Source organism: Pyrgilauda ruficollis, unplaced genomic scaffold (assembly GCF_017590135.1).
Source record: "Pyrgilauda ruficollis isolate IOZ18807 unplaced genomic scaffold, ASM1759013v1 scaffold54, whole genome shotgun sequence".
In the NCBI taxonomy this organism is placed as follows: domain Eukaryota; kingdom Metazoa; phylum Chordata; class Aves; order Passeriformes; family Passeridae; genus Pyrgilauda; species Pyrgilauda ruficollis.
In genome coordinates this window covers 3,779,597-3,803,905 of record NW_024527044.1, presented here as the reverse complement: position 1 = coordinate 3,803,905, position 24,309 = coordinate 3,779,597, and the positions used below count along the sequence as shown (strand labels likewise).

General features: G+C 41.9%; 1 protein-coding gene across 4 annotated transcripts in view; it reads left to right on the top strand.

Annotated features, from left to right (window-relative positions):
- The first annotated feature begins 8,428 nt into the window (after positions 1-8,428).
- The window catches only part of ITSN2 (intersectin 2), an 80,866-nt gene continuing 64,985 nt past the window's right edge, over positions 8,429-24,309 (top strand). For 3 of the 4 annotated variants that reach the window (XM_041480803.1, XM_041480801.1, XM_041480805.1), the window contains exons 1-2: positions 8,697-8,777; positions 21,754-21,817. In XM_041480803.1, coding sequence (XP_041336737.1) covers positions 21,787-21,817 — 31 coding nt within the window. In that variant the 5' untranslated portion in view covers positions 8,697-8,777; positions 21,754-21,786. Of the gene's footprint in view, positions 8,448-8,696; positions 8,778-21,753; positions 21,818-24,309 lie in introns of those variants that run through there. The other variant, XM_041480802.1, reaches the window with a different exon arrangement.

Below are 24,309 nucleotides of genomic sequence, written 5' to 3'. Positions count from 1 at the left end.
GCTGTCGGGGCCCGCCGCGGGCCCAAGGTGCGGCCCGGTGCGCACGCGCGGCGACCCCGGCGCGCCCCGCCCGCGGGTGGGCGGGAGCTTGGGAGGGATGGAGGGGCAAAAGGGAAAGGTGTAAAAAACCTAAAAGGCGTTTTGTGGTGATTCACTGATGCCTAAAAATGTAACTTCTTTGACAAAGTGAGCCCCTCAGTGCAGGGCTGCCGTGCTGGGTGGGTGCTCCCCCTCCTCCGCAGTACCATCGAAAGCTTATGGAGTTCTGACATTATAAAATATCATTTATAAATAATATATGATAATATATTATTTCAATCTGCAAAAGTTGTATTTCAGTTATGTGGCAATAACTACTAATGAATATTTATAAACTTTTGTGATTACTGTGTATTAGTAAATGAATAATTTGAAATTCAATTGCTAATGCCTAACTACACATAAATAAAATAGCTGATTTAGAATTAGTAGTACCACACACTAAAAACAAATAAATACACTTTTAAGGCCAGGTTGGAGGGAGCTCTGAGCAACCTGTCTAGTGGAAGGTGTCCTGCCTATGGAAGGGGTGTTGGAATTAGATGATCTTTAAGGTCCCTCCAACACAAGCATTATATGATATATGATATCATATATCATTATTATAAATGTAAAACTGACTCTGTAGCTTGTTGTCAAAAAGTAATCACACATTTTTTTTTCCCTTTCCTCAGGCTGAGCTCACAGAAGGAGCCAGGCAGGTGCCAGTGCTGGTGGAAGGGGAGGGGAACATATGGCTGGGAACAGAAGGAAGGTGGGAATGTGACAAGTGGTGACAAATTGGTTTGCTTGGAGAGGAGTTGCACTGTAGCTTGTACCAGCCTTTGATTTCTGCTGTGCTGACTTGAGCTGTGTGTGATTTGCTCTGTGGAAAGAAAGTGCATCCCACTCCAAATGAAACCATGAAACCAGGCAGAGCAAGTCCTTCAAGTAAGCCTTTGTGTCCCAAGAAAAGCATCCAAGAATAGCAAATGTTTGAAATGTTCGTGCTCAAATTGCTCCACCTTTCTGTTCTTCATCTGTAAGATGAGGATACTAATATTAACTTGCCTCAGGAATCTTGTGAAGAAAAAGCTGCATTTGTGAAGCACCAGTTACAGTAAGAATAACATAAAAACCCAAGAGAAAATCAACTAAAATATATTTCTATTCAGCACTGCTTTTAAATGATTATTAAATAAAACCCAAGGCTACTTAGTGAATAAGGAAGATTATAAAAACTTTAACAATTCAGGAAGCACAATTCACCTTGCAGCATTATTCATTTTCTGCACTGAAAAAGGATGAGGGTCTGGTGGAAAAATAAGTACTTATGGAAATGCTGAAATTAAACCTGTCCATGGCTTTGTGTTTAAATTGACTTATTGCAGGCTCTGATTCAAAACTGCCTTATTGCTGTGGAATTAATATGGACTTTCCCTGGGTAGTTTCTCTGACTGAAGGGTGAAGTCAAGAATAGTCTGGGGATGCACAGGTGTATTGAGTTGTTCCATTGCCAACCTGGGCAAAGCAAGTTTGCAGATATAGATTTACCTGGAATAATGCCCATAAGTTTCCTGTTTCTCATTTACCACTCCAGGACTGATCATCATGCCAAGCAAAGATGGGAGTTTTATCAGGAACCTTTAACATCTTTATAATAATGACAGACCTTCTTTGCCTGGCTGTGTCTCTGTATTTAAGTGGTTTTTTTGAATCTGACTTTAAATCCTATCAGTCTAGTGAGCACCACTCAGGCAGGACCGAGCTGGCTCCTTGTAAGAAAAAATGGGCCAGGACTTCAGCATGGCAGAAGGAGGGGACACAACCCTTGTACTCTTTGTCTTTCCAGCAGGTTGAAACTGCCATGTTTGCAGCTGTCACTCCAGTTAATATGTTCACTAAGTGCCAAGATACTGATCTAGGCAGTGGCATCCAATCCGTGATGACCCCAGCTCAGAAGAGGAAAAGCAAATTCAGCCTCAGCAACAGCACAGTATTTCTTGGAAGGACTGCCAATGCCAAGTGCAAATGGATTTATCTTGTTAGGCAGTAAAAGCCCTTTTCCTGACACTGCTGACACAGAACAAAAGGATAATTTTGCCTTAAACTGTTTAGCCATGAAGGTTAAACTTAACAGACAGGTGAGGATTTATTGGTGACAAATATTAGAATCTTTTGTTCTTAAGTGTTTTAGCAACTCTGCAGCCAAAACTCCTCTGGGAAATGAATTTTCAGAAAGACTTGGAGTAGATCAGTGAAGTAGATCTGCAAATTGTTATAGATTTCCCTTTCCAAAGCAAGAAGCAGGATAAAAGCAAGACAAACCTTGCATGAAAATTCAAGTGAAGCATTAATGGCCGATAGTGTGATCTCTTTTCACACTCCATTGATTTCAGCTCTGGCTTGAACTCTGTTAAACTTTAATGTCAATTTGAGTTACAAAGTGACTTGCTCTGACAGACTTACCTCTGGTCAAAAACAACTTTCAACTGCAAAAAACTCATAAACCTAAGAGGTCAATTCTGTTTTGGGGAAAGACTACAAATTACATCTAACCCCCTGAATGCAACAACTCTGCCACTGATTTGAAGTACAGCACAACCTTATTACTTGCATCTGGTGGAAGAATTTGCCTTTGCTTCCATTTTTAATGGGAAAGTCCAGCAGGATGTCAGGCAGATGGGGGCAGCAGCACCTCAAACTCAGCGTTACACCAGGCAAGCAAGAGCCACAGTCAGGGGAAATTTCTGTGTCCCATCAACACAGAGCTTTTGTCTAGACTTCCATAAGCCACCTTAAAACCACAGTGATCTCCTTGCCCTTTCAATGAATCCCTGCTTTTATTAATGATGTTGTTAATCATAAACTCACTTTACTGTTTACACTGTTTTGCCTATCTTTATCATAGTATGTACTTGTTTGATAGCATGCCTGCGTCTTTCCAGAAATCCGTGAATCTGAAAAAATTTCGTTTTCACAGCAACTCACAAAACATTCTGAAATCTAAGAAGATTTATTTCTAATTTTCCACAATATTTATGTTATTCATCCCTTAAAAGCAACGCGTAATCCAGAGAACCTCACAAAATTCGGTACACAAGAGGTACACTACTCAAAAGTAGTACTGGTCCTCAGAACCCAACAGTATGTATGAAATAACAGGTTTTTAGCACATAAAAGTGAAATATTTGGGGAAAAAACCTCACATTTGTAGCAGATGCAGTAGGGATCCCAGCATATTGGGATCAGAGTGGCTTCTTGGCTTCATCAAAACTTGAGTGCAGAGAAACAAATGTGTCTGAAATGAACCTGCAACTCTGTCTTACCGAAGTGTTATTTACTAGTTGTGGCATAAGGATTGTAAAATTGCAACAAATAACCTGGCTTAACCCCATTACTCTGCTATTGTCAGCACTTGGCACTTGTGAAATTCCTGTGTGCTTGAGCGTTTCTGCCCGCCTGCACTGCAGCTAGGCATAGCAAGTAAAACCCTTGTGTCTGCTCAGCACTTGGCAAAGTTTTATTTGCAATAATTCAGTCTTCATGAGCCAGCACTGCCTCCCTTCACAACACGGGCTGGCCTGTCTGGAAAGCTGCTTTCTCTATGGTTACATAGATGTTCTGTAAATCTCAAAATCATTTCAGTGCAGTAGGCAAAGAAGCCTCTGCCACACTGAATAAATACAGTCCAGCTCCCCATCCACTACTAAATAATATCTGTGCTTGGCAGGGAACAAAGTTGGGACATGAATATTTTATTTCATACAGCTATGAAGTAATAGAAAATCCTGCAAAATGAATACAGTAGCCATTTGTTATTTTAAAACCTGTGTGGGCTTCTGGTTCAGAAACCAAACCAACATCTCTAGAAGTTCTATTTTTGATGCAATGTGTGCTTTGTGCCTCTACGCCTTTTTGATAAATTGTTACTCAGAATCTATATCAGAAATGCACCACTCTTGTTCTGTTAGGTGTGGAAAGCAAATATTAACCTGTCCTTTTGTTTATCCCATTCTGTTTTATGCCTCCATTTTTAAATAAAGATGTGGGTTAAAAGACAGTATCTAGCATTTACTCAAAAGGAGGAAAGCAATTGGCACTGCTGTAAATATGGAACCTCCAGCAGCACTGAGTGAGGGCTCATTGCTTATGTCTTTGCAGGAGAGAAAAAAGAGGAGGTGGAAAAGAAAATGTAGCATGAATAAGAGAATTGAATCTAATAAAGGGGTCAGAGCTGTCACTCATCAGGTAGGTGTGGCTGTCCCCCTCCAGCAGCACTGAGGGAGGGCTCATTGCTTATGTCTTTGCTGGAGAGAAAAAAGAAGAGGTGGAAAAGAAAATGTAGCACTAATTATCTAATCTAATAAAGGGGTCAGAGCTGTCACTCATCAGGTAGGTGTGGCTGTCCCTAAGTAGTTCTTTATAGCTGGGACAACAAGCTGGACTCTCCAGATGAGGAAATGCCACTCACTAGGAAGCAAAATTAAACAGGTCACTGCAGGAGGAATATGTGCAGGTAACTATTGAGCAATTACTGCTTTTTGACCACTCAGAAATAGTTGTCACTTTACGTCTCTTGATCTCTGACCAGTAACTGTGCACAAAGCTTGGCTTATTCTTGCAGTAACTGATCTCTGGTGTACATTTGGTCCTGGTTTAGCTTTATGTATTTTAAACACACATTTACAGGAAGATGTCTGTCATGAAGCTTAGACACTGCCTGGTCAGAGGGCTTGGACAGGAAGAATAAAGCGTTCACTTCTGGTGTGTTTTCCTGCAGCAGAGCAGAGGAAAAAAGTAATATTATGGAGTAAACTAAGAGCAGAGAAGAAAGTCATGTTACCTTTTGTCACTCAGCTCAGGCTAAGCAATTTTATTTGTGATTTTTTTTGCTGTCAGTGGAGATCTTTCCTTATTACTCTAAAGATAGGAAAATTGCTTGTAACAGGAAACTGAGACAGAGTACAGAATGATCAAAAAGTAAAGTCTTAATGTGAAAATTGAGTTGCTAGTAATAGGAATAGTTTCTCCATCTTCATTATATCTTCATTGTTAGGTTTTGCTGTTGTGTGCAGGTTTTGGCTCAGACATGACAAGAAGATGATAGAACCATAGGATGGATTGAGTTTGACCTTAAAGATCATCTAGTTCCAATCTCCCTGCCACAGGCAGGGACACCTCCCACTAGAAGCCTAGGATAATAAATGATACCATAACAATCCTAGGGGATGAAACATTGCTTATAGTAAATCCTACTTCTTTTCTGCTCCTCCCACACTTTTCATCTTAATTGGTCTCCTCTGAGTAGCTGTTGTGCTGCAACCTTGCCCCTGTGTCTGGATCAAGCCTCTATCTTATCATGCCTTTGGTTTCTCCTCCTTTCAGCTCCCTTTTCTACTATCAGTTATTATTAAGCAATTTCTCTCATTTTAATGGCTTTTTGGAACAAACTAATTAATTCCTGCAGTTTTAAGTTTCTTTGCCACTGTCTACTCATTGCTAGAAGGGTACTGTCACCAGAAGGGACTTTTATTTCACCTGATATTTGACATCAGCCCCCAAAAACACGTTGAAGCTTGTAAAAAGCACTCTTTCCAAACCCTGAGATGCCCAAAGGCAGTATCTGCAACAGTGCCTGTAGAAACTCCACCTTCATAAAAGTAGTGTTTTTCTTTTGAACTTGCTTCAAGCAGTAGTCAAACTCTGAGTGGAAACAAATTTCATTCTCCATTTTAAAGATGTAATACTAATTTGTGCCTTGGACATTACTAACAAAACATCCCTGTAAGACTCTTAGGTTGAGTAAGAGTTCAGCTTTACTTCAAGGATGCATTTTTTTATAGCTGAGACTAAACACTGTATGTCTACATACTCTATTTCTAAGGAAGAGTGACTTGAGGGGCTGCTGCATTCAAATGTGTCTGCACTACAGATTGTGCGTCTTCCTCCTCTTCCTGATAATTAACCAATCTTACAGATATTTATTCTTCCAGTATCTCTGATCACTCCAGTTCATTGTGATAACACAGATGCATTGAATTTGTGTAGAATCAGAACACATAAAGCTTTGATGTGCTAATTTTTTATACCAGGTTATCTTGCTAGGGAGTCAGCTGAATTTTTAATTCCCTACAACTCCTCTCTCCCCAGGCAACAGGTCAAAAGAGGTGATTGTAAGACCCCACTGCATGTCTAGCTCTGGGGTGTTTAGCACAACAAAGATGTGGTCCTGTTAGAGTGGGTCCAGTTCGGTCCATCTTCCAGTGGGTCCACGAAGATGCTCAGAGGGCTGGAGCACCTCTGGCATGAAGCAAGGTTGAGTGAGTTGAGATTGTTCATCCCAAAGAAGAAAAGGCTCCAGGGAGACCTTATTGTGGCCTTTCTGTACTTAAAGGGGTCTGAGAGAGAGATGGGAAGAGGTATTTTCATTGGGCCTGTTTCAGTGGGAGAAGAGGTAATGGTTTTAAACTGAAAGAGGGTTGATTTAGATTAGATATAAGGAAGGATTTTTTTTACAATGACAGGGGTTCAACACTGTCAGGGAGGTTGTTGATGCTCCATCTCTGCAAACATTCAAGACCACGTTGCACAGGGCTCAGAGCAACCTGATCTAGTTGAATATATCCCTGCTTATTGCAGGGGGATTGGACTAGACAACCATTAAAAGTCCTTTCCAACTCAAACTATGCTACCATTCTTTGACTTTCCTGGCTTCAGTTTTGTCTCAAAAGAGGTATTAGGCAAGGTGTGTAGTTACCCAAACTGAGGTACATTGCTGCTTTTCTATAGGGATCTCACATTTAATAAAGCAGAGGGGTCATTCCCCATCTGTCCTATTTACAGAATCAAATATCCCAACATCCTTTATGTAATTCCTGCTTCATGTACTTTGTCACCTCTAAGCCAGTGGTTAAGCACAGACGTGGCCCAAGTTCATTTGCGTGTGGGACGTGGCAGTAACACCAATTACAGAAGAAAGGAACTGTGAGGTTCTTTGAAAAGACACCTAGTTCAATGTTCAGGGCACGATCAACTAATTTACCAAATCCTCCAACATCTGCCTAACCTATTCTTAGAGACTTTCCTTCACAGATTTTTACACTGCCCTTCCCAATCCTTAACTACTGTAATCAGTAACGTGATTGATTTTGTCTTACGAGAAAAAATGTGTTTATCTGTTTATTGTTATCTTAATCCTCTCTACAATGGTGTTTCTGTAAACTGTTATGCCTGGTGCAAGCACTTGTCTTCAGTCCAGAGCAGGCTGGAGGTGTTGCCAACACAACGAAGTCATATTTAGAACTGTATCACTATAATGTGTACTAAACAGATTAAAGGCTGTGTATTAAGAGGTGCTATAAAGTAATTCAAGTGAAAAATGTCAGATGAGACTTTTTAATTGGGCTTCAGAGTAGCCTGTTCTTGACCCAGGGCTGCTTTGTTATACCAAATAATTATTTGGAATTATATGAAGCACTGCTTATGAAATCTGCAGATGACTTCAAAACAGCCCAAGGCCACCTGGGCCCCTTGAATAACACATGTTTTAATCCACCTACACAGCAAATATCTGTGCATCAAAGCCAAAGTTGCTGTCTGTTCATAGGATAAAAATACAAAGCATGTTTTTGGGCTGGGTGTGAGAGAGGAGAATGCTGTATCTTCAAAAGCAGTGAATCAGATGAGGGCTGAGAAGGTCACAAGGGGTAAATGCACGAATGCTGCCAGCGCAATGTGGCAGCTGCAACAGCAAATGCAGACACCAGGTGTGTAAGCACAAATCCTGCCATGGTAAGTGCTAGGATGTGGCCATAGCCATTGCATGGCACAGGAACGCGACTCTTCTGGAATCACCGTGGATGATAAAAGGTGTAACCAACTGGAAAGGCTCATTAGGAACCCAGAAGAATGAGTCAGTGGAAAAATCTGGGCTGTACGAAGGTGATAGGTAATTATCTACCCAGCAAAAGCATAGCAGGATAGCAGGAAGGCGCTGTAAAAGTGTGCACAGCGAGATCCCATTGCTGGACAAGGAAAACGTTTGGCGGTTAAAAATTATGGCATTTTCTACGTGTTGCCTTCCTACAGGATTCTTTAATTTTTGGAAAGATAAACCCCTGAAACCCTAGGTGTTTCAGTCCCCGAGCAGTGCCTGGCGTGAGCCCAGTTTAGCTGCCGGTGCCAGCCCCTCCGCGCTGCTGCGGGGTCCCAGCGGGACACGCTTCCCACGGGCAAGCACCAAGGGCGCTGTTACCTGCTCCCAGGCTGGAGAATGATCTTAATCTGGGAGCTTTGCCTGTGCAGAACAGAGGCTACGGCTTTTCAGCTTCTAGTAGAGGCAGGGCTGGGATACAGGCGGAAAGCTAAAGCAAAGGTAACCTATGGAGGAGATGAGGAGGCAGCGGGTGGAATCGAGTGTGAGAGAGGTGAGCAAGCACGGGGTAAATCCTCTGTCAGTCAGGTCTTGAAGCAGTAGCTGTTACCGTATAGCAAGGGTACCGACAGGCTCGGTGCCGACATCCCCGGACCGCGACACTGTTTGGCGAGCCCGGCCCAGACCCGGGGGCTGCACCCAGGACACAGCAGCCCCTCCATGGGGCTCCGAGATCCCCGTCCCGGCTGCGGCGGAGCCCGGCCTCGGGCAGCGCCCGCCCCCGCTTCCTCCCCCGCCCCCGCCGCCATGTTGTGGGGCCGAGCGCCGCGGGAGGCGCAGGGGCCGCGGCCCGGCGGAGCCGCCGCTCGGGGCAGCGCAACAGGTACCGGTGGGACGGGGGGCGCGGGAGCGCTGAGGGCTCCACCGCCTTGAGCCGCTCTACTTGTATTTTATTTCTTAGCTGAGTCTGTGCCTTTTTTTTTTCTTTCTAATTTTTTTAAGGTGGATTTTTTTCTTTCTTTCTTTTCCCCCCCACCTCTTTTTTTTTCCCTTTTTTTTTTTTTTTTTTTTTTTTTTTTTTGGGTGGGGGTGGTGTCTGGGGTTTTGGCGGCGGTGGCTCCCACTGCCGGCTCTGCCGCTGCTCGCCCGCGCTCCCTCACTCCCTCAGCGCGCTGCGAGCGGAGCGATCCCGGTGCCCGTGCCCAGACAGCTCCCGGAGCGCCCGGGGGAGCGCCGTGCCGAGGCGAGGTGACTCGGACGCGTTTGTGGAGCCCAGTTCCTTGTGGTGGCGGTGATTTTGTTCCGTCTGGTTAACTGTGAAAACGCGGAGTTTTGGAGAAACCGAGCTAGTTTCTGCAGTTAAAGTTTGCAAACTGTTCAGTCTGTAAATAGACTGGCTTTTCTCGGTCTTGACTTCTGACCGCGGCATGTCGTAATTCAGAGAATAAAATGAGGCTGTGGTACGTGATTCGGTTTCCGAATTATTAAGGTACCATTTTGAAAACAGTAAATGGTTTTCGGGGCAGTTGGGGCTTTGACATCTGTCACATTGCAGAACTCGAAAGTAGTTCGTGCTTTGAGATAGTGTCTGCGTTCTTTGAAGTTATTCTTGCAGCGGTTCTCTGAAACATCAGTCGGAAAATCCCCATCTAAAACACGGGAATGAGAAATCTCAAGCTTCTTTGCCCTTGTGTCCCGGCTGCCCTATCTTGTGCGTCGCTCTTTTGGGAAAATGATGGTTTTAGCTCGTTTGCTGTTGGTGCTGGCCTGTGGCGGCCGCAGCTCCCCCGCCGGAGTGCGCGCAGCAAGGCTCGGGGGTGTGCGAAGCGGAATGTGGAATGTGGAAGCATAAATTGCTGCTTGCTATCAAGAACTCTTAATCATTCATCTGAAATTTGCTTGTAACAAACATCTATATCCGCTGATGCTATGGTGACATGTGGAAGTAATGAGCGCTAGGAACTAGTTGGATAAGCAGCTACCCGGGCTTCGTTCTGTTCCCAAACCTCTCTTCATTTTTGTTACCTTGTTTCCACTCTACCTCCTCTGTTTTGTTTGTGTGTATTTTTTTGTTCTGACTCATCTGGGAGGGGCATTCACACCGCCGTGCCTCTGAGTATTCAGAGAAGCCTTGACTCAGACTCTGGGCTCCCTGTGATGTGAAGAGAGCTGTGTGATGCCTGCAGACATGGATTTAGGCTGCTCTGTGCTCTCTGTTGAACAGAATTTTTTGTTAGATTAGCCTCCTAACTCAGATGCCTAAATTAGATTAAGTGAATATGCTTATCCTTTTAATTACTATCCTGAGGGAATTGCATTTACTTTTTTTCTTCTCCATCTGTACAAGATCTGGGGTACAAGATGTATCCCTGGCTGAGTTGTAGCTGTCACTGGAATAGAAACCCAGAGGATGATGTTCCCGTAGCAGTAACAATAACAAAATGGGGTACCTATGGTCTGTTTGTGCTAATCATAAAAATAATGTGGTTATCTACCATAGATGCTGGTCGAAGCACCAAAGCTTTATGGGTGCTTATTTTTTGAACCATTCTTGTAGACAGAATGAGATAGATCAAGGCGAAAGTGAGGCGGATGATTTTGAACTGTGTTTTTGAGAAGGCTTTATTTATTGAGACTCGGGTATTACAGTGATTTGTACCACAGCAGTACTTACAGCAAGGTTTTTTGCAGATATTTCTGTTGTAGTCTATAATGTTGAAAAGTGAATTAATTTAATGGAATAGGAAAGTAGCAGCTATGAAAAATGAAGCTAAGTCTGTAGCTGATAGTATTTCTTCAATGAGCTGCGTCTCAGGAGCTGGTGAGGAAAATGAGGTAGCATTTGGAAAGTGAAAGGTGATGCTTTGCTTGGGGTGTTATCAGAAACCTTCACAGCCTTTGAGAATAGGCATCTGTCAGGAAAATACTGTGGGTTTAGTTCCTGAAAGGCAGTGTAGTCCAGATTAGTTCCTGTCACAAATTGAGACAGATGTCTCTGGTCTGAGAGCTAATTTACTTGCAAACTTTGAACTAACAGGTTATCTGCTGTTGCCTCAAAAGATTTAATTTGATCAGCATGCAAAATACATGAAAAAAGCATTTAATGAGATTTTTCTTTAAAAGGCCTTTTGTCTTTTTAAAAACTGGTTCAAAAATTGGACATCTTTATTTGTAATGTTAATTTCTGGCCTGTTTTCACTTGAAAGGAAATACCTCCACTATGTCAGTTTTCAAAAACCTTTTAACTTCTTCCACTTGTTTTTATTTACCTCAAATGTAGTTACAGAACAATATTGTTTTGAAGGGACTTCTGGAGATCTTCTGGTCCAACCCTATGAAAAGCATGGCCAGGTCAGGTCTCTCAGAGCCATGTCTGCTTGTGTTGGCATTATCTCTGAGGTTGGAGATCCCAAAAACTCACTGGACAGCCCTCTGCAGTTTGGTACCTACCCTGGCTCAAAGTACATCCCATCCCCTTGCCCAGGCTGCCAGTGAAGATGTTGAACAATACTGGCCATGGTGTCAGCTCCTGGGGAGCATCACTAGTTCCAGCCAGATGGATTTGGGACTACTGACCACAGCCCTTGGAGTCTGCTGGTCAGGTATGTTTTCCACCCAGTTTACAGTCAGCTTTTTCAAACTAAAATCCTCCAGTTTGGCTGTAAGGACACTGTGGGAGACCTTGATAAAAGTCAAAACAAGCTGCTGTGCCCTCATTCACAGGGCCAATCATCTCAAAGATGAGATGTGTCAGGTGTGGTTGGTCCTCAATAGCCACATGCCATTTCCCTTCACCCTTTTCTTCTTCAGGCATCTCTAGGTGGGTCCCATGATGTTTTGCTCCATAATCTTTCTAGGGACTGAAGTGAGACTTAGCTGTTTGCCTTTGTCCGGTCTCCAGGATGCTTAACATTAGCCAGTGTTCCTGGCAGCACTGAGGCTGAGATTTGTTCCATATATACGAATGCAAATGCTCTACTTACATGTTTTCAAGTTATTTTGACTTTCAAAAGCTGCTTTCAGTTCATTGCAATGTTAAATCTCTTGGTGAAGGATATTGGATGATGGATCCTGCCATGTTTTTAAGTTTTGGGGTGAACCTTGATGTAGACAGTTGTTTCGTGAAAATCATGAGAGCAGTAGTTGGCTGACAGAGAGTTTGGGATGTTGCTTGGATTGGAAGATTAATTTTGTGTGGCTGAATGATTGGGAAAGTCAGTAATCCTTCTTAGGCTTTTTTGTCTTAAGTGATGATTGGTGACTATAAAGATAACAAAGATCTTATGCTAATTGGAGAGTTCTCATCATTTTCTGATGGACTGACCTATTTCAAGCGCTATCACTTGTCAGTAAAACAACACAAAGTATACTTTGAGGTTCAGAGGTTGGGTCTAGATATGGGGTGAAATAGGGTAGTTACTGTATTCCTCTTACCTTTGAAAACATACTATCACTCTTCAACTTCACCTTTTAAAATTGCATTTTTCGTGTCTGCCCTGGTTGGTGATAGATGACACATCAGACTATTTTGAAGGGAAACACTCATGTTAGAGTTCTTGGTTGGATTTCTGGAAGGGCTAAGCAGCTGTTTTAAGTGATCCTGAAATTTTCAAATGCTTAGTTGCAAATATTGCAGGTAGCTGAATTCCCTCTGGTATCCCGTGTCTGCCTCCTGATCAATATAGAACAGGGAGATTTATGTCTACGTGTAAGTTCAAGTTCCTTCCAGTGACAGACCAATGTAAGCCAAAATTTTAAGCCAGCTGTGAGCAGTGAAGCCTTGTTTCCTGTGGCATTGGCTGTCTGAGTTTGATCAGATGTGAGCCTGTGTTGAATTTTTTCTTGTGGTCAGTATATTTAGAGCAGCTTTCAGCCATGTGGATCCTCTGGTGTCTAATATAGGCACTCAAACATACAGCAGTCTTTCTCTCCCTTGAGGGTACTAAATTTGGTTGTGCCTTCTCTGTCTGGTTGCCTGCTTTTTATGAATATTATATTCAGTTAAGATCATTGCAAAGGACACCCTTCTGTTAAGCTCGGTGTTCATGTTGGATGATGGGGTTCATCAAAGTAGTTTACTCACGTCTCATACTCTGAGAAAGGCAAGCTAAGAATTCAGACATCCTGGTTGCCTGGTTACTATAATGCCACTGCTTTCATTAATTCACTTGTCTATCAGGATGGTGGTTTTTGTTTTTTTAATTCTCAGATTTATTTAAGGATAAGTCTTTAGAAAACAAATAGGAGACTATTTCATGAGGAGTTCTTTGTTCTTCTTACCTCTACGTATACTTTGTTTTATTGCCCTTTGCAAGATGATACAGGGACTGTAGTAACTTGTTTTTCTGGTATTGTTGTGCCATTAGCACTAAATGTTGTAAAGGTAAGGATTAGGTCACATTAAAATTATATAGTAAAAATGGAGCTGGTGAAATGTCATTTTTCTTCAAATTGAGAGTATTTAGAACTTTGCCAGTATAGGAACAGAGCCTGCCCATGTTGGTTACTTGGATCCTAGAGTTAAAACAATGGATCAGACATTAATACATAGGTGAGCACAGTGTTGTGTAACTCTTATTTTCAGAACAACACATGAAATTCAAATGATGTAACATGATGACAGTAGTAGCACAAAGCATTGGAATTACCTAATAGAGGACAAGTACCTGAGAACTATTTTTAAACATTTTGGCAGTTACAGATGAAAAGGTGTGGTTGATCCAGAAAAGTCACAGCTTCTTTGGAACAGCGATTCTGAGAGCAGCCAGTTTGACTTGAGACACTTTGATATGGGATGTTGCCGCTTCAGAAGTAGCAGATAATAATTCTGAGCTGGCTCTACTAGTGAAAATGTTCAAGGCTGATGCAAGTGGAGCTTGTGAAATGCTGTGGCATCAGTCATGAGCAGTGTCTGCAGTGAGTGATTCAACAGCATACACATGAAGTAAGGGAAGAACAGGAAATGGGAGTTAACTTTTCTTTGTTTCTAAAAATATTACAATTGGAATGTGAAAAAAATTACCTATTATGGCTATACTAATAAATGTATCAAAAAATCAGAGCACATTTAAATAATACTTTGGTCTTACCTTTCAAAGGTCAAGAGTTCTACTAATCAGAAGCTAAAACTTTCTAGCTTTTTCCACTGCACTCTTACGACTTCAAGGTAGGACGTGTCTTTCTAACTGATATATCATGTAAAATCCCAAGGGGCTCTCAGGTTATTGAGATGTTTGTTTAACATGGGTGATAATTGAGTCCCTAAGATCATGAAATTCAATTTGGTGGTCAAAACATTATTACTGTGTGCTCTAGAGCTCTGTGCTAAAGGTTTAAGAGACCACATTTCAACTGGATGATTTGAAGGACTGTTCTTGATAATATTAGTGTGGATGTGACTTGTGGATGGGAAGAGGGTCAGAGGCAGGAGTCTTCAGGTGGGGCAGATTGGGAGGTGCTGTGCTACACTGCCCATGCCCAGAGTCCCTGTGCTGGGTGGGATCTCCATTACACCCACACTTTTCTGTGTCACTTTGGGGAATGCATTTTTACCCATCCATTATCCAACTAAAATACTCCTACCTAGTTATTTTTTTCCTGTTTTGACTGCCATATGGTAATCTTTGCTTCTTCTCCCACGAGGTTTCCCTGTTTTTTGATTCATCAGAGATGTACACCATTTCTGTGCTTTAGAGGCTTCTTGTGGCCTTTCTCCTCTCTGCTTGTCATCTCATTCAATTTTGAGAAGTTAAACCTGATGGTTTTGTGCACCTGTCCAGCTTGAAAGCAGATACCTAAACTGTAAATCCAGTCTCACTGAATGTTTTAATTTCATTAGTTTTACAGATAGTCAAAGATTGCTTTCTGCTGAACACAGAGGAGCGCTCATGTATCTTTTGTTTCATGCTTTACTATAGCAGCCCATTAGATGTTCTGTATATTTTGCACTGTTATCTGTGTCTGAAAGCTGAGCAGCAAGTTAAACAGCATCTCTTTTATAATAAGAAGAAAATAACGTTAAGAATTCTTCTGGTTTTTTTTTTTTTTCTCTGTTAGCATTTTGCTTGTGCTTGTGGTGGAAGGTCAGGAGTGCGCTCAAAATTTTCCTCTAAGGTGGCAAGATTTTAAATGAATATGCTTAAAAGTAATATGTTCTCATGTTTCCAGTCATGGCTGAAGTAAGAAAACAGTGAAAAGAAGACAGCTCATCAAATAAATTTCATCTTGCCCAAGTCCACATTGACATAAATAAGGAGTTACAGTGTGAAAGTGAAGGACTGCAAGTTCCAAGGTGTGTGGACCTCACCAAACAGCATCTAAGGGTGCTTGCACAAAGCTTGCAAAGGATTACATGTGAGAATCGATGTGTTTTAAAACAGAATCTTAAAAAAAGGCATATGGAGTGTGGAGTCATGTGAATTGGAAAGTAGGAAGCAAAAAAAAACCCCAAAAAAAGCAAGAGTATTTTAAGTTACCACCCCTTGAGGAGCAAGCATATCTCACTCAGCTCTCTGGAAAGGTTACAATATGCAGCCTAGAGTTGCTTCTTGAAGGTAGAAGCTCAGAGCCTTTAAAAAAAATCTTATAAATAGTCTACTCTCTACTTCTTGGGTTTTTTTTAATTTCTTTTCTAAGCAAGCGAGCAGAGGTGGTGATGTCTGTCTGGAATCAGGTGAGTGAATGTATTCTCCCAGGGCGTGACAGAGCTGTGTTCAATTCCCATCTTTTCCTGAGGAAGTTTGTGTCTCCTGGGAGAAGGGCCAGGGAATTAAATGGTGAGCTTCCTGAAGTGGGATTCTCATTCTCTCCCTCAGAACAATTTCTTCCTTGCAAAGAAGGTTTGAAGCTGGAGGGACAGACAGAGAGGGACCTGCGGGTCTCTGCCTTAGTGTAGCAAATTAAAAATAAAATGGGAGAAATCTTCTCCTAGAAAGGAGGAAGGAAAGATCAGTTTTAATCTCCAGAAACAGAGGAGAGAGCTGAACTGTGTCTTGATACTTTGAATGGGTGCTTTCACAGCTGAGCAGCTGTGTAAGAAACAGAGTAAGCCCAGCAATAGTGACCACACAATTCTGTGTTTTGAACAGAAACAGAGATCCTTGTCAGTACGTTCAGAAAGTGTATTAGCCAAGCAAGGTGGGCAGAAAGGTATTTGTAAGAAAAATACTTTTTGTGTTCTGTCTGGATCACAAAATCACTGGATTGGAAGAGACCTTCAAGACCATTGAGTCCAACCGAGCCCAACACCTCAACTAAACCATGTCACCAAGTGCCACATCCAGTCTTTTTTTAAACATACCCAGGGATGGTGACTCCACCACCTCCCCGGGCAGACCATTCCAGAACTTTATCACTCTTTCAGTAAAAAACTTTTCCCTAATATCCAACCTGCATTTCCCTTGGTGCAGCTTAAGACTGTGTCCTGTGTTTCTGTCAGTGCTGCCTGGAGAAAGAGAGAAAGAGACCAGCCCCACCTGACCACAACCACCTTTCAGGAAGTTGTAGAGAGTGATAAGGTCACCCCTGAGTCTCCTTTTCTCCAGGCTAAACACCCCCAGCTCCCTCAGTTGTTCCTCACAGGGTTTGTGTTCCAAGCCCCTCACCAGCCTCATTGCCCTCCTCTGGATGCACTCACTCTTGAGTAGGAAATTCTCTTTCACAATGAGCAAGGAAGGGGCTTCATACCCTAGGAATAAGAAGGAAAATGTTTAACACTTTTTTTAATATAAAAATATTAACTAAGTCGCTCAGTACTGTTATCTACAGTAGCAGGGGGAGCAGGAAGAGCCAGCAATGTGCTACCCACAGTCAACTCCTCCATTTTGTCACTGATGTCATTCATCTGTTATCAGAGTGGGTGGACTTTGTAAGCTGGCCACAGTGCATTTTGAAAAGGCCATGTGGCTGTGTATAACTACTGTATAAAGGAGATAAATGCTTGGCCTGCCACAATGTTGAGATGTTTTTCTTTTTTTTTTTGTTTTTATCAGTAAACTCTCATACCAGTGTGTCTTGAACAAAATGACAAAAAAAGTTACAGTCTGTGCTGCTTCATAATGCCTTACTAATGTTTCTTATTATCTCATTTTTAAGAGAGTACTCCAAAAAAAGCAGCAAACAACTACATGGGCTATTAAAGGGTCACTGTTTTGCAGATTTAATGATTTGTCTTTGTGTTGTCCAGATCTACAGGTGTTGCAAAGAGTAAATCAGGTAACTAGTGCTGCAGTCTCTGTCCTTGCTAATTGGCTCTTGCAGCAAAATTCTGCAATACATCATTCTCCTGCCACAGGGAGAAGGAAAAGAGTAATAGTGTGACCACACATGCTGCTTCCATGGGATTTGCTCTCTTATAGACAGAGCCTGGTGCACTAGACCTTCATTCCTACTAAAACTGTGTTTTTTCTGAGAAATGTTTGGAAAAAAAAAAGGTATTGATTCAAGTATAAATATTAACAAAGATTGTGGTAAGGCTGCCCTTCATAAAATGGCAATATGCCTATGATAGGGAAAACAAAAAGCTTTTTTCAGACCTTCATTCCTACTGAAACTATGTGGCTGTGTTTTTTTCTGAGAAATGTTTGGGAAAAAAAAAGGTATTGATTCAAGTATAAATATTAACAAAGATTGTGGTAAGGCTGCCCTTCATAAAATGGCAATATGCCTATGATAGGGAAAACAAAAAGCTTTTTTCCTTTCTCCTGCAGTCTGCCCAGCTCTAATGTTTTCTAATGCTTTCAGCATGGTCCTGATGTGCCCCCTGCTTCTTGCAATCTCCTCATTTCTGTTCTCCACTTGTATCAAGTATAATGAACACTGAGAGAGGGAACAGAAGTTGCAGTCTGGCAGGTCAGTTTGTGAAAGCAATTAGTGCTTTAAAGATTTGGGCTAGTCAGATGGCTTGTTTACAAGAACTTGCTGTTCTGCTGTTTAGATGTGAGATCCAAGTTTTCCTGTTTTCACCCTAAATGGCAGCATGACTTAATGTCATGTACAGTGTTTGTAAGGATGTTTGATCCCTTGTTACACCATGGATTTCATACTGCCTGCCACAGTTTCTTACAAGTGATGACTGCACATCTTCTAGAGCATTTTGCAGAAACAGTTTTCTGTGAAATGCTCTGGTGGCAATATCCATGGATATCACCCATGTCATCTGTTTGGGACACTGGTTATAGTATTTTCTTGATTCTTATTTTCTTTCTTCAGTGAACATTTCTGTGTGACATTGTGTAAAAAGTGTCCTTTTTGGACAGCTTTCACCTCCATTAATGATTAAAAGTTATCAGAATCTATCTAAAAAAGTCTAAGTTTGTCTTAAAGTGAGAATATTTTGCTGTGATTCCCCTTGGAAAATAAGTGGTTCACACTTGTGTCGTAAAGGCTTAAGGTGCTTTTACACCTTTGTAATCTTTACAGATGGTGACTGCGGCAACTTTATTTGCAATTTGTGAAAATAAGCTGCTTTTAGCTTTGATACATGCATAATCTCCAAGCCTTGGAGATGTGATGGAGAAATGCAGAAGACAGAATACTTGTTGAGGGCAAGCTCCATTCAGTGGGAAGGATTGTTTTCCCAGACTTTTAAAAAAAGTGCATAGATTTCAAGTTTACTGGACTGTTTCCTCCTTCTTTAAAAAAAAATGAGGGGAAATTATTTTGCAGCAATACTTTTATTCTTCCTTTTTTTACTTCTTGATACAATTGAAAAGCTGTCACTGTAGAAGTGTCTGAGCTTGGTGAAGTCCTAGTGCCTGAATGATGTGGATCTGTGCAAAGGGATAAGACTGTGTTCCTAATGCTGGTGATATACAAAATCATGTAAAAGTCCTATTTATGATTTTTTGATTGCTTCTGTAAGGTCATAGTTTTCTCTGTTTGTAAGAGTTACTGTAGGAGTGTTTGTTTCCCTTCAAGTTTAGTGTTTATTTGAAATAGCACAAGGTCTGCATATAGACATAATAGTGAGACAACAGAGCTAAATCATGTTTTAATCATATCACACTGCTGTAATGTCCTCTCAGTACAGACCCATTGGACAGTTCCCTGGTTTTGGACCTTTGGTGTTGGTTCATCTTCATGGCAATGCCCAGCACAGATTTACCAGGCTGGTTCAGTCCAGGCTTGGGGAATTTTCAGGAACACTGAAAAATCCCATGTTGATAATTTGGGCAGGGATGCTTATTATTTTTGCTGATGAAAATGAACCAGCAGCACCTGTCCTCCATAGATGCTGGGCCTTCATAAATAGGAATTTCCTTCACCAAGCAAAAGTGACATCAAAGTCCTCAAAAGTTTTCAGTTGAAATTGATTTTAAAATGTGGTATAGTTGTGACTCTAGGGACATTAAAATGAGGAGAAGGGGTTTCCCCATTTAGTGTGCATGAAGCTGCCTGGGTTATTTCTCCCACTCATGTGCTCAGCGGTGGAGGATTTTGAAAGCTCAATCTACACAAACCATTTCAGCAAAACCAAGGCAAAATGAGACTGTATAACTGTGAGCTGTATTAAGTATTTTAAAAGTATATCTTAAGATCTGGGGCTTGAAGAGTTAATCAGCTTGCTATCAAGACCTGTATTGTCTGATCATTATCTGATTTGTATTGTGGGGCCTCCCCTCAAGTACTGTATCCAGTTTTTGGGCCCACAGTGTAAGAAGCATATAAAAATACCAGAATATGTCCAAAAGAGGGAAACAAGGATGGTGAAAGGACTAGAGGGCAAGACTTTTGAGGAACAGCTGCGGATGTGAGGTTTGTCCAGTTTGGAGAAGAGACTGAGGGGGTGACCCCATTGCTGACTACGCTGACTGAGGGGGTGACCCCATTCCCATTCCTCATGGTGGGAGCAGCAAGGGAAGTGCTGGTCTCTTCTGGTGGCAGGACACAAGGGAATGGCTTAAAGCCATATGAGAGCACATTGAGATTGGATATAAGGAAAAGTTCTCCACAGAAAGGGCAAACATGCACAAGAAGCCCCCCCAGGAGAGGGGTCATGGCCCCAGCTGGTATTCATGAAGTGTTTGGCCAGTGCTTTGTGGATACACAGGTTAACTTTTAGGGTGTCCTGCATGGAGTCTGAAGTTGGACTCAATGATCTTCTTGTGTCCCTTCCAGTTTGGGATAGTCTATGTTTTTGTGATTACTCATTAAAAAAACAAAAAAAACCAAAAAAAAACCCTAAAAGCTGCCTGAAATTAAGAGCATAAAGTGAGTTGGAGGAAAGATCAAATACGTAGCCCTTGACCAATAAGATTAAATCTGGAACAAGTCACATGCAGGTGGAAGTCTGCTGATTCTGGGGGTGTTCTCCAGCATGCTGCTTCTGTGTCATGGTTTCAGATTCTGTTTTAGACCTCCTTGACAGAACAGCTTTCGCAGAGAAATGTGCTGTAGAAATGTTTAACAACATTGGCAGCGTTCTTCGGGAAGGCTCTTTATAGATCTCAAGTGTCTCCTGGTAGGCTGCTTGGTACTTCCATGTCTTGGAACAGGTCCATGCTTTCTTTTTTCATCTTTCTGTGGTTGATACCTTGTGTCATTGTGAGAGATCATTTGGACTCACCAACCACTCATTTACTTTAAGTACGTATGTATACATGTGTGTGTAGCCACAAATGTATGTATAATAATGATGTGAACTATATGTAAAGAATTATTAACAACTGATCCCAGACATTTTTAATTTTATTGAAGAAATGTGCAGTAGATAAAAAAAAAAAAGCTTTCCTGTCCTCAGGTGGAACTGGAGTGCTTTCCAGCTGTGTGGTTTTTGTGCTCAGATGTGCAGGAGTTTCTTTGTAGGAAGGGAGTATGTGGGATGTGATATTTCTGTACTTAATATTAAAATACGTGCTCGTACTGAGGTGAAGGGTTTTTTTGTGTATGAGTGTGGGTAGGAGGTTTGGTGTCTGAAAAGGGGATGAGTGAGATGTGATTCATGTTTCTTTTAATTAAAATAAAGATTTCATTTTTCTAGCTTCATCCTGTACAATAGTTTGTCCACAGAGAGCAAAATGATAATGATGTATAAATTTCAGTATTTCAGTAAAATTATCTCTTCCAAAGCCCAAGCTCACTTCATTGTCTTAGTTCTATATTTGTAAAGCAGTGAATTGTTCATGCTTTTCCCTCAGATAATTATTAGTGACTATTTTGCGACTCTAAAGAATTCTTTATATGGGTACTCTTGAAAGAATGTGTACTAGAAAAAGAAAATCTTAGTTCTCTGGTATTTATTATGAAAGTTAGTTCTGTTGCGACCCCATTTAAATGCTGCTTTTGAGTGTTTATGCAGTAGCTCAGGAGAAGGAGTAACTTCATTGTGTTGCTTCTGCAAAACTGGCTGATGACAGATTTTTATTGGGACAAGCCCTTTCTTCAGAATACATCATGTAAGAGTGTTTTCTTTGTTAATAGTGCGTGGAGTGTTGGAGTGGATGAATCTGAATAATAATTGGTTTTCCACTTTGCTCAGCAGCAGCCTTCGCTCACGGAGCTGAGCACTGAACTTTTTTTAAATGAAACACTAAATATTTACCGGGGAGGGATGTGCTGGGGCTCAGCCATACGTCCCGGCGAGCCGGGAGCTGTTTGTGCGCATCACTCCCAACAGTTGGTACGGTTTTCCTTTAAGAACTGCCACAAGGCTCGGGACTGCGCTGCATACCCTAGACAAAAAAAAAAAAAAAAAAAGAGAGAGACCAAAATAAATCCCGCCGCCGCTCCCCGGTGTGGATGCCGCTGGTTCAGCAGCAGCCCGGGCCGGGCATTGTTTGCTGTGGGAAGCGGGGCCGGGCGCGCCCCGCTCGGCTCTGCCCTTGTTGCATTATTAATGGCACGATGTTTTCATGTTGCAGATGGCTGAGGGCTAGCGGGGCGCAATCGGGACCATGATGGCTCAGTTTCCCGCAGCCGTGAATGGTGAGTAGCTCCGCGTTGCTCAGGCAGGGCTGGGAGGTTTGGGGTTTGTTGTTTGTTTGTGTTTTTGCTGCCCGCAGCAGCGTTTGGGTCGCTTTGCTGCAGATCGGATCGCTGTCCCTAGGCTGAGCCGGTGCTGCCGGGCTGGGAGGGGACAGCATCACTGCAGTGTCATTCGGGCTGCGATGGCAATCTCGGGTCATTTACAGGGCTGAGGAATGTGTGAGCTGTAGTGCGAACGCTGCCTGACTTCAGGCAGGGAATATGCTAAGTAATAGTTGATTAAACTTGCATACCTTTTCTGTTGCGTAATTCCGCACAAAGTGTGTTCCATTATAGTCCATTACACTGATTATTTTAAACAAAATATTTGAATGTGTCAGGCAGCTCGTGACATCGATGAAAACAATCAGCCTTCTCAAAAAAAAATTTTTTCCCTCTTATTGTGCTCTTTCCACTACAGAAACTTTTGAATTTGTTTCTTGGTGATTTCCTTTCAAAGACATATGAGAGTTGGAACCTTAAAATTGTTCCTCTGTGTGTGTGTATGGGATGGAGCTTTTATTTTTAGAGAAGGCTTATTTGTGAAGGCATGATTTGCAAAGACCTGCAAAGAAATTTGACATTTGCATGTTGTTATTTACAGAGCTGGCCAAAATGAAAATACAAGTATAGAAACAATGTTTTGTACTTCAGACACTCCTGATAAGGAGTATTTCTCCTGATAAAAATAGAAACATAGATACAGGAATGAGTATTTATCTCATTTATCTGTGAAGGTTACTGCAGGACTGGGAGGTCTTCAACTAATTTAGAAAATTGTCACTGAGATAAATTGGGAAAGGGTTTTTGGGTTTTTTTTTTTTTGGTTTTTTTTTTTTTTTTCCCCCAGAAAAACATTCAGATTTCAAATTAAACCTCTTATTAAACCACAAACCTGTTTCATATAAGTGTAAGGCATTTCATAAAAAAAAAAAAAAATCTGTGTAATCAGTGCTTTTTTTTTTAATATACAATCAGGTGCAGTTTTTTCCAGACTTTGCTTTGCAGACCTTACAATAAAAGCCAAGTAAAAGGAGTCAATAAATACTAGGGGAAATCCTATAGACCAAATATTTTTTTCACTTAATTGGACATAATGGAAGTTTTTTTTAAATTTTTGCCATATGGTTTTTGCTTCTTAATTTAAAATAAACAGTCAGAAGCTCTCTTTGGAGAAGATACAGCTTTATGTTCTTGGCTGTCTCTGTGGTTGATGTGTACATAAGTTATTTGATGTCTTTTAGTTTTGGCTTTTTATTCCTTGGTTCTGTTGGAGGTTTGCAAGTGTGCTGTCAGTGCTGGCCACATACACTGCTCTCAGAAGCCTTAGTTTGGGAGCATATCCTTGATCTGAAATCCCTTGGGCAGTACTGTCTGCCATTCTCAAAACGAATGGTGTCAGGGGATGCTGCCTTTCCCCTCTCAGGATTTTACTGTGTTGGAAGGCACAGTAAGAGGGAGAGCACGGAGAAGAGAGACACCAGGCAATAGTTAAACTGTTGCTCCTTACAGAGTAGTTTGGATGGCTGTGTCGACTCTGTGTAGTCTTGCAGTCATATTTCTTATCAGAACTGGTGAAATTTCAAACAAGTCAGGTGTTTTAAACAATAGTTTTAATGTGATTTCTAGGTGAATACTGAGCACCCTTTGCTGTTGAAGTTGTTTTCTAATCTTTGTTCCTCTTCCCTGCTACTTGCCACTTACAAGCACTGCTGTGGTGGTTGCATTCAAAGTAGTTCACCTGCATTTGCCACTCATTGCAGGAAACCTCTAATTATGTTGTTAGACCTTGGTAGTGACTTGAAGCATAAGATGAAGAATGAGGTTGTGTGTGAGGCAACCAAGCCATTAGGCACTGCTGCAGCCTGGGAGCACTGGCTGCCTGCCTCACCTTTGTGCTAGCACAGCATTGACCCTTCCTTTTTGTATGCTGCTGGGGGAAATAGTGGGTTCCTTCTGTGGGAGAAAAACCTCTTATTCTTACCAACGTACAATATACTTAGCTTTTAGTTCATGAGTACTGTAATGCATGAAGTAGTTTCTGTTTCTGGGTTATTTCTGGTGTTCAGTGTTACAGAAAAGTGAGGGGATGGCATGGAGCTGATGTGTGTACAAGTGTGTGATTATGTGGCGCTGCCTGAGAGCTGCAGGGTTCAAAGCACTATCCTCAGCCTCAAACAAATACAAGTGGGAGATGCTACAACACATTATTTACCAGCCTAAGCAGAGAAAGCAGCTCTGCACAGGATCCTGAGAAGGAAGGGGAACTGAACTGTGTATGTAGCTCCAGTGGAGAGACTCAGCTTCATTGAGGCACCTTCAGAAAGTACCTTGGCCGAGCAGGGTCCTGAGCCTGTCCAGCCTCGGTGTGTGCCTGGTGGCCACTGTGCTGTGCTGGGAGCTGGCCACGTGTAAACACTGTGTGCTCTCGGGCACCTGCTGTTGATAGACCT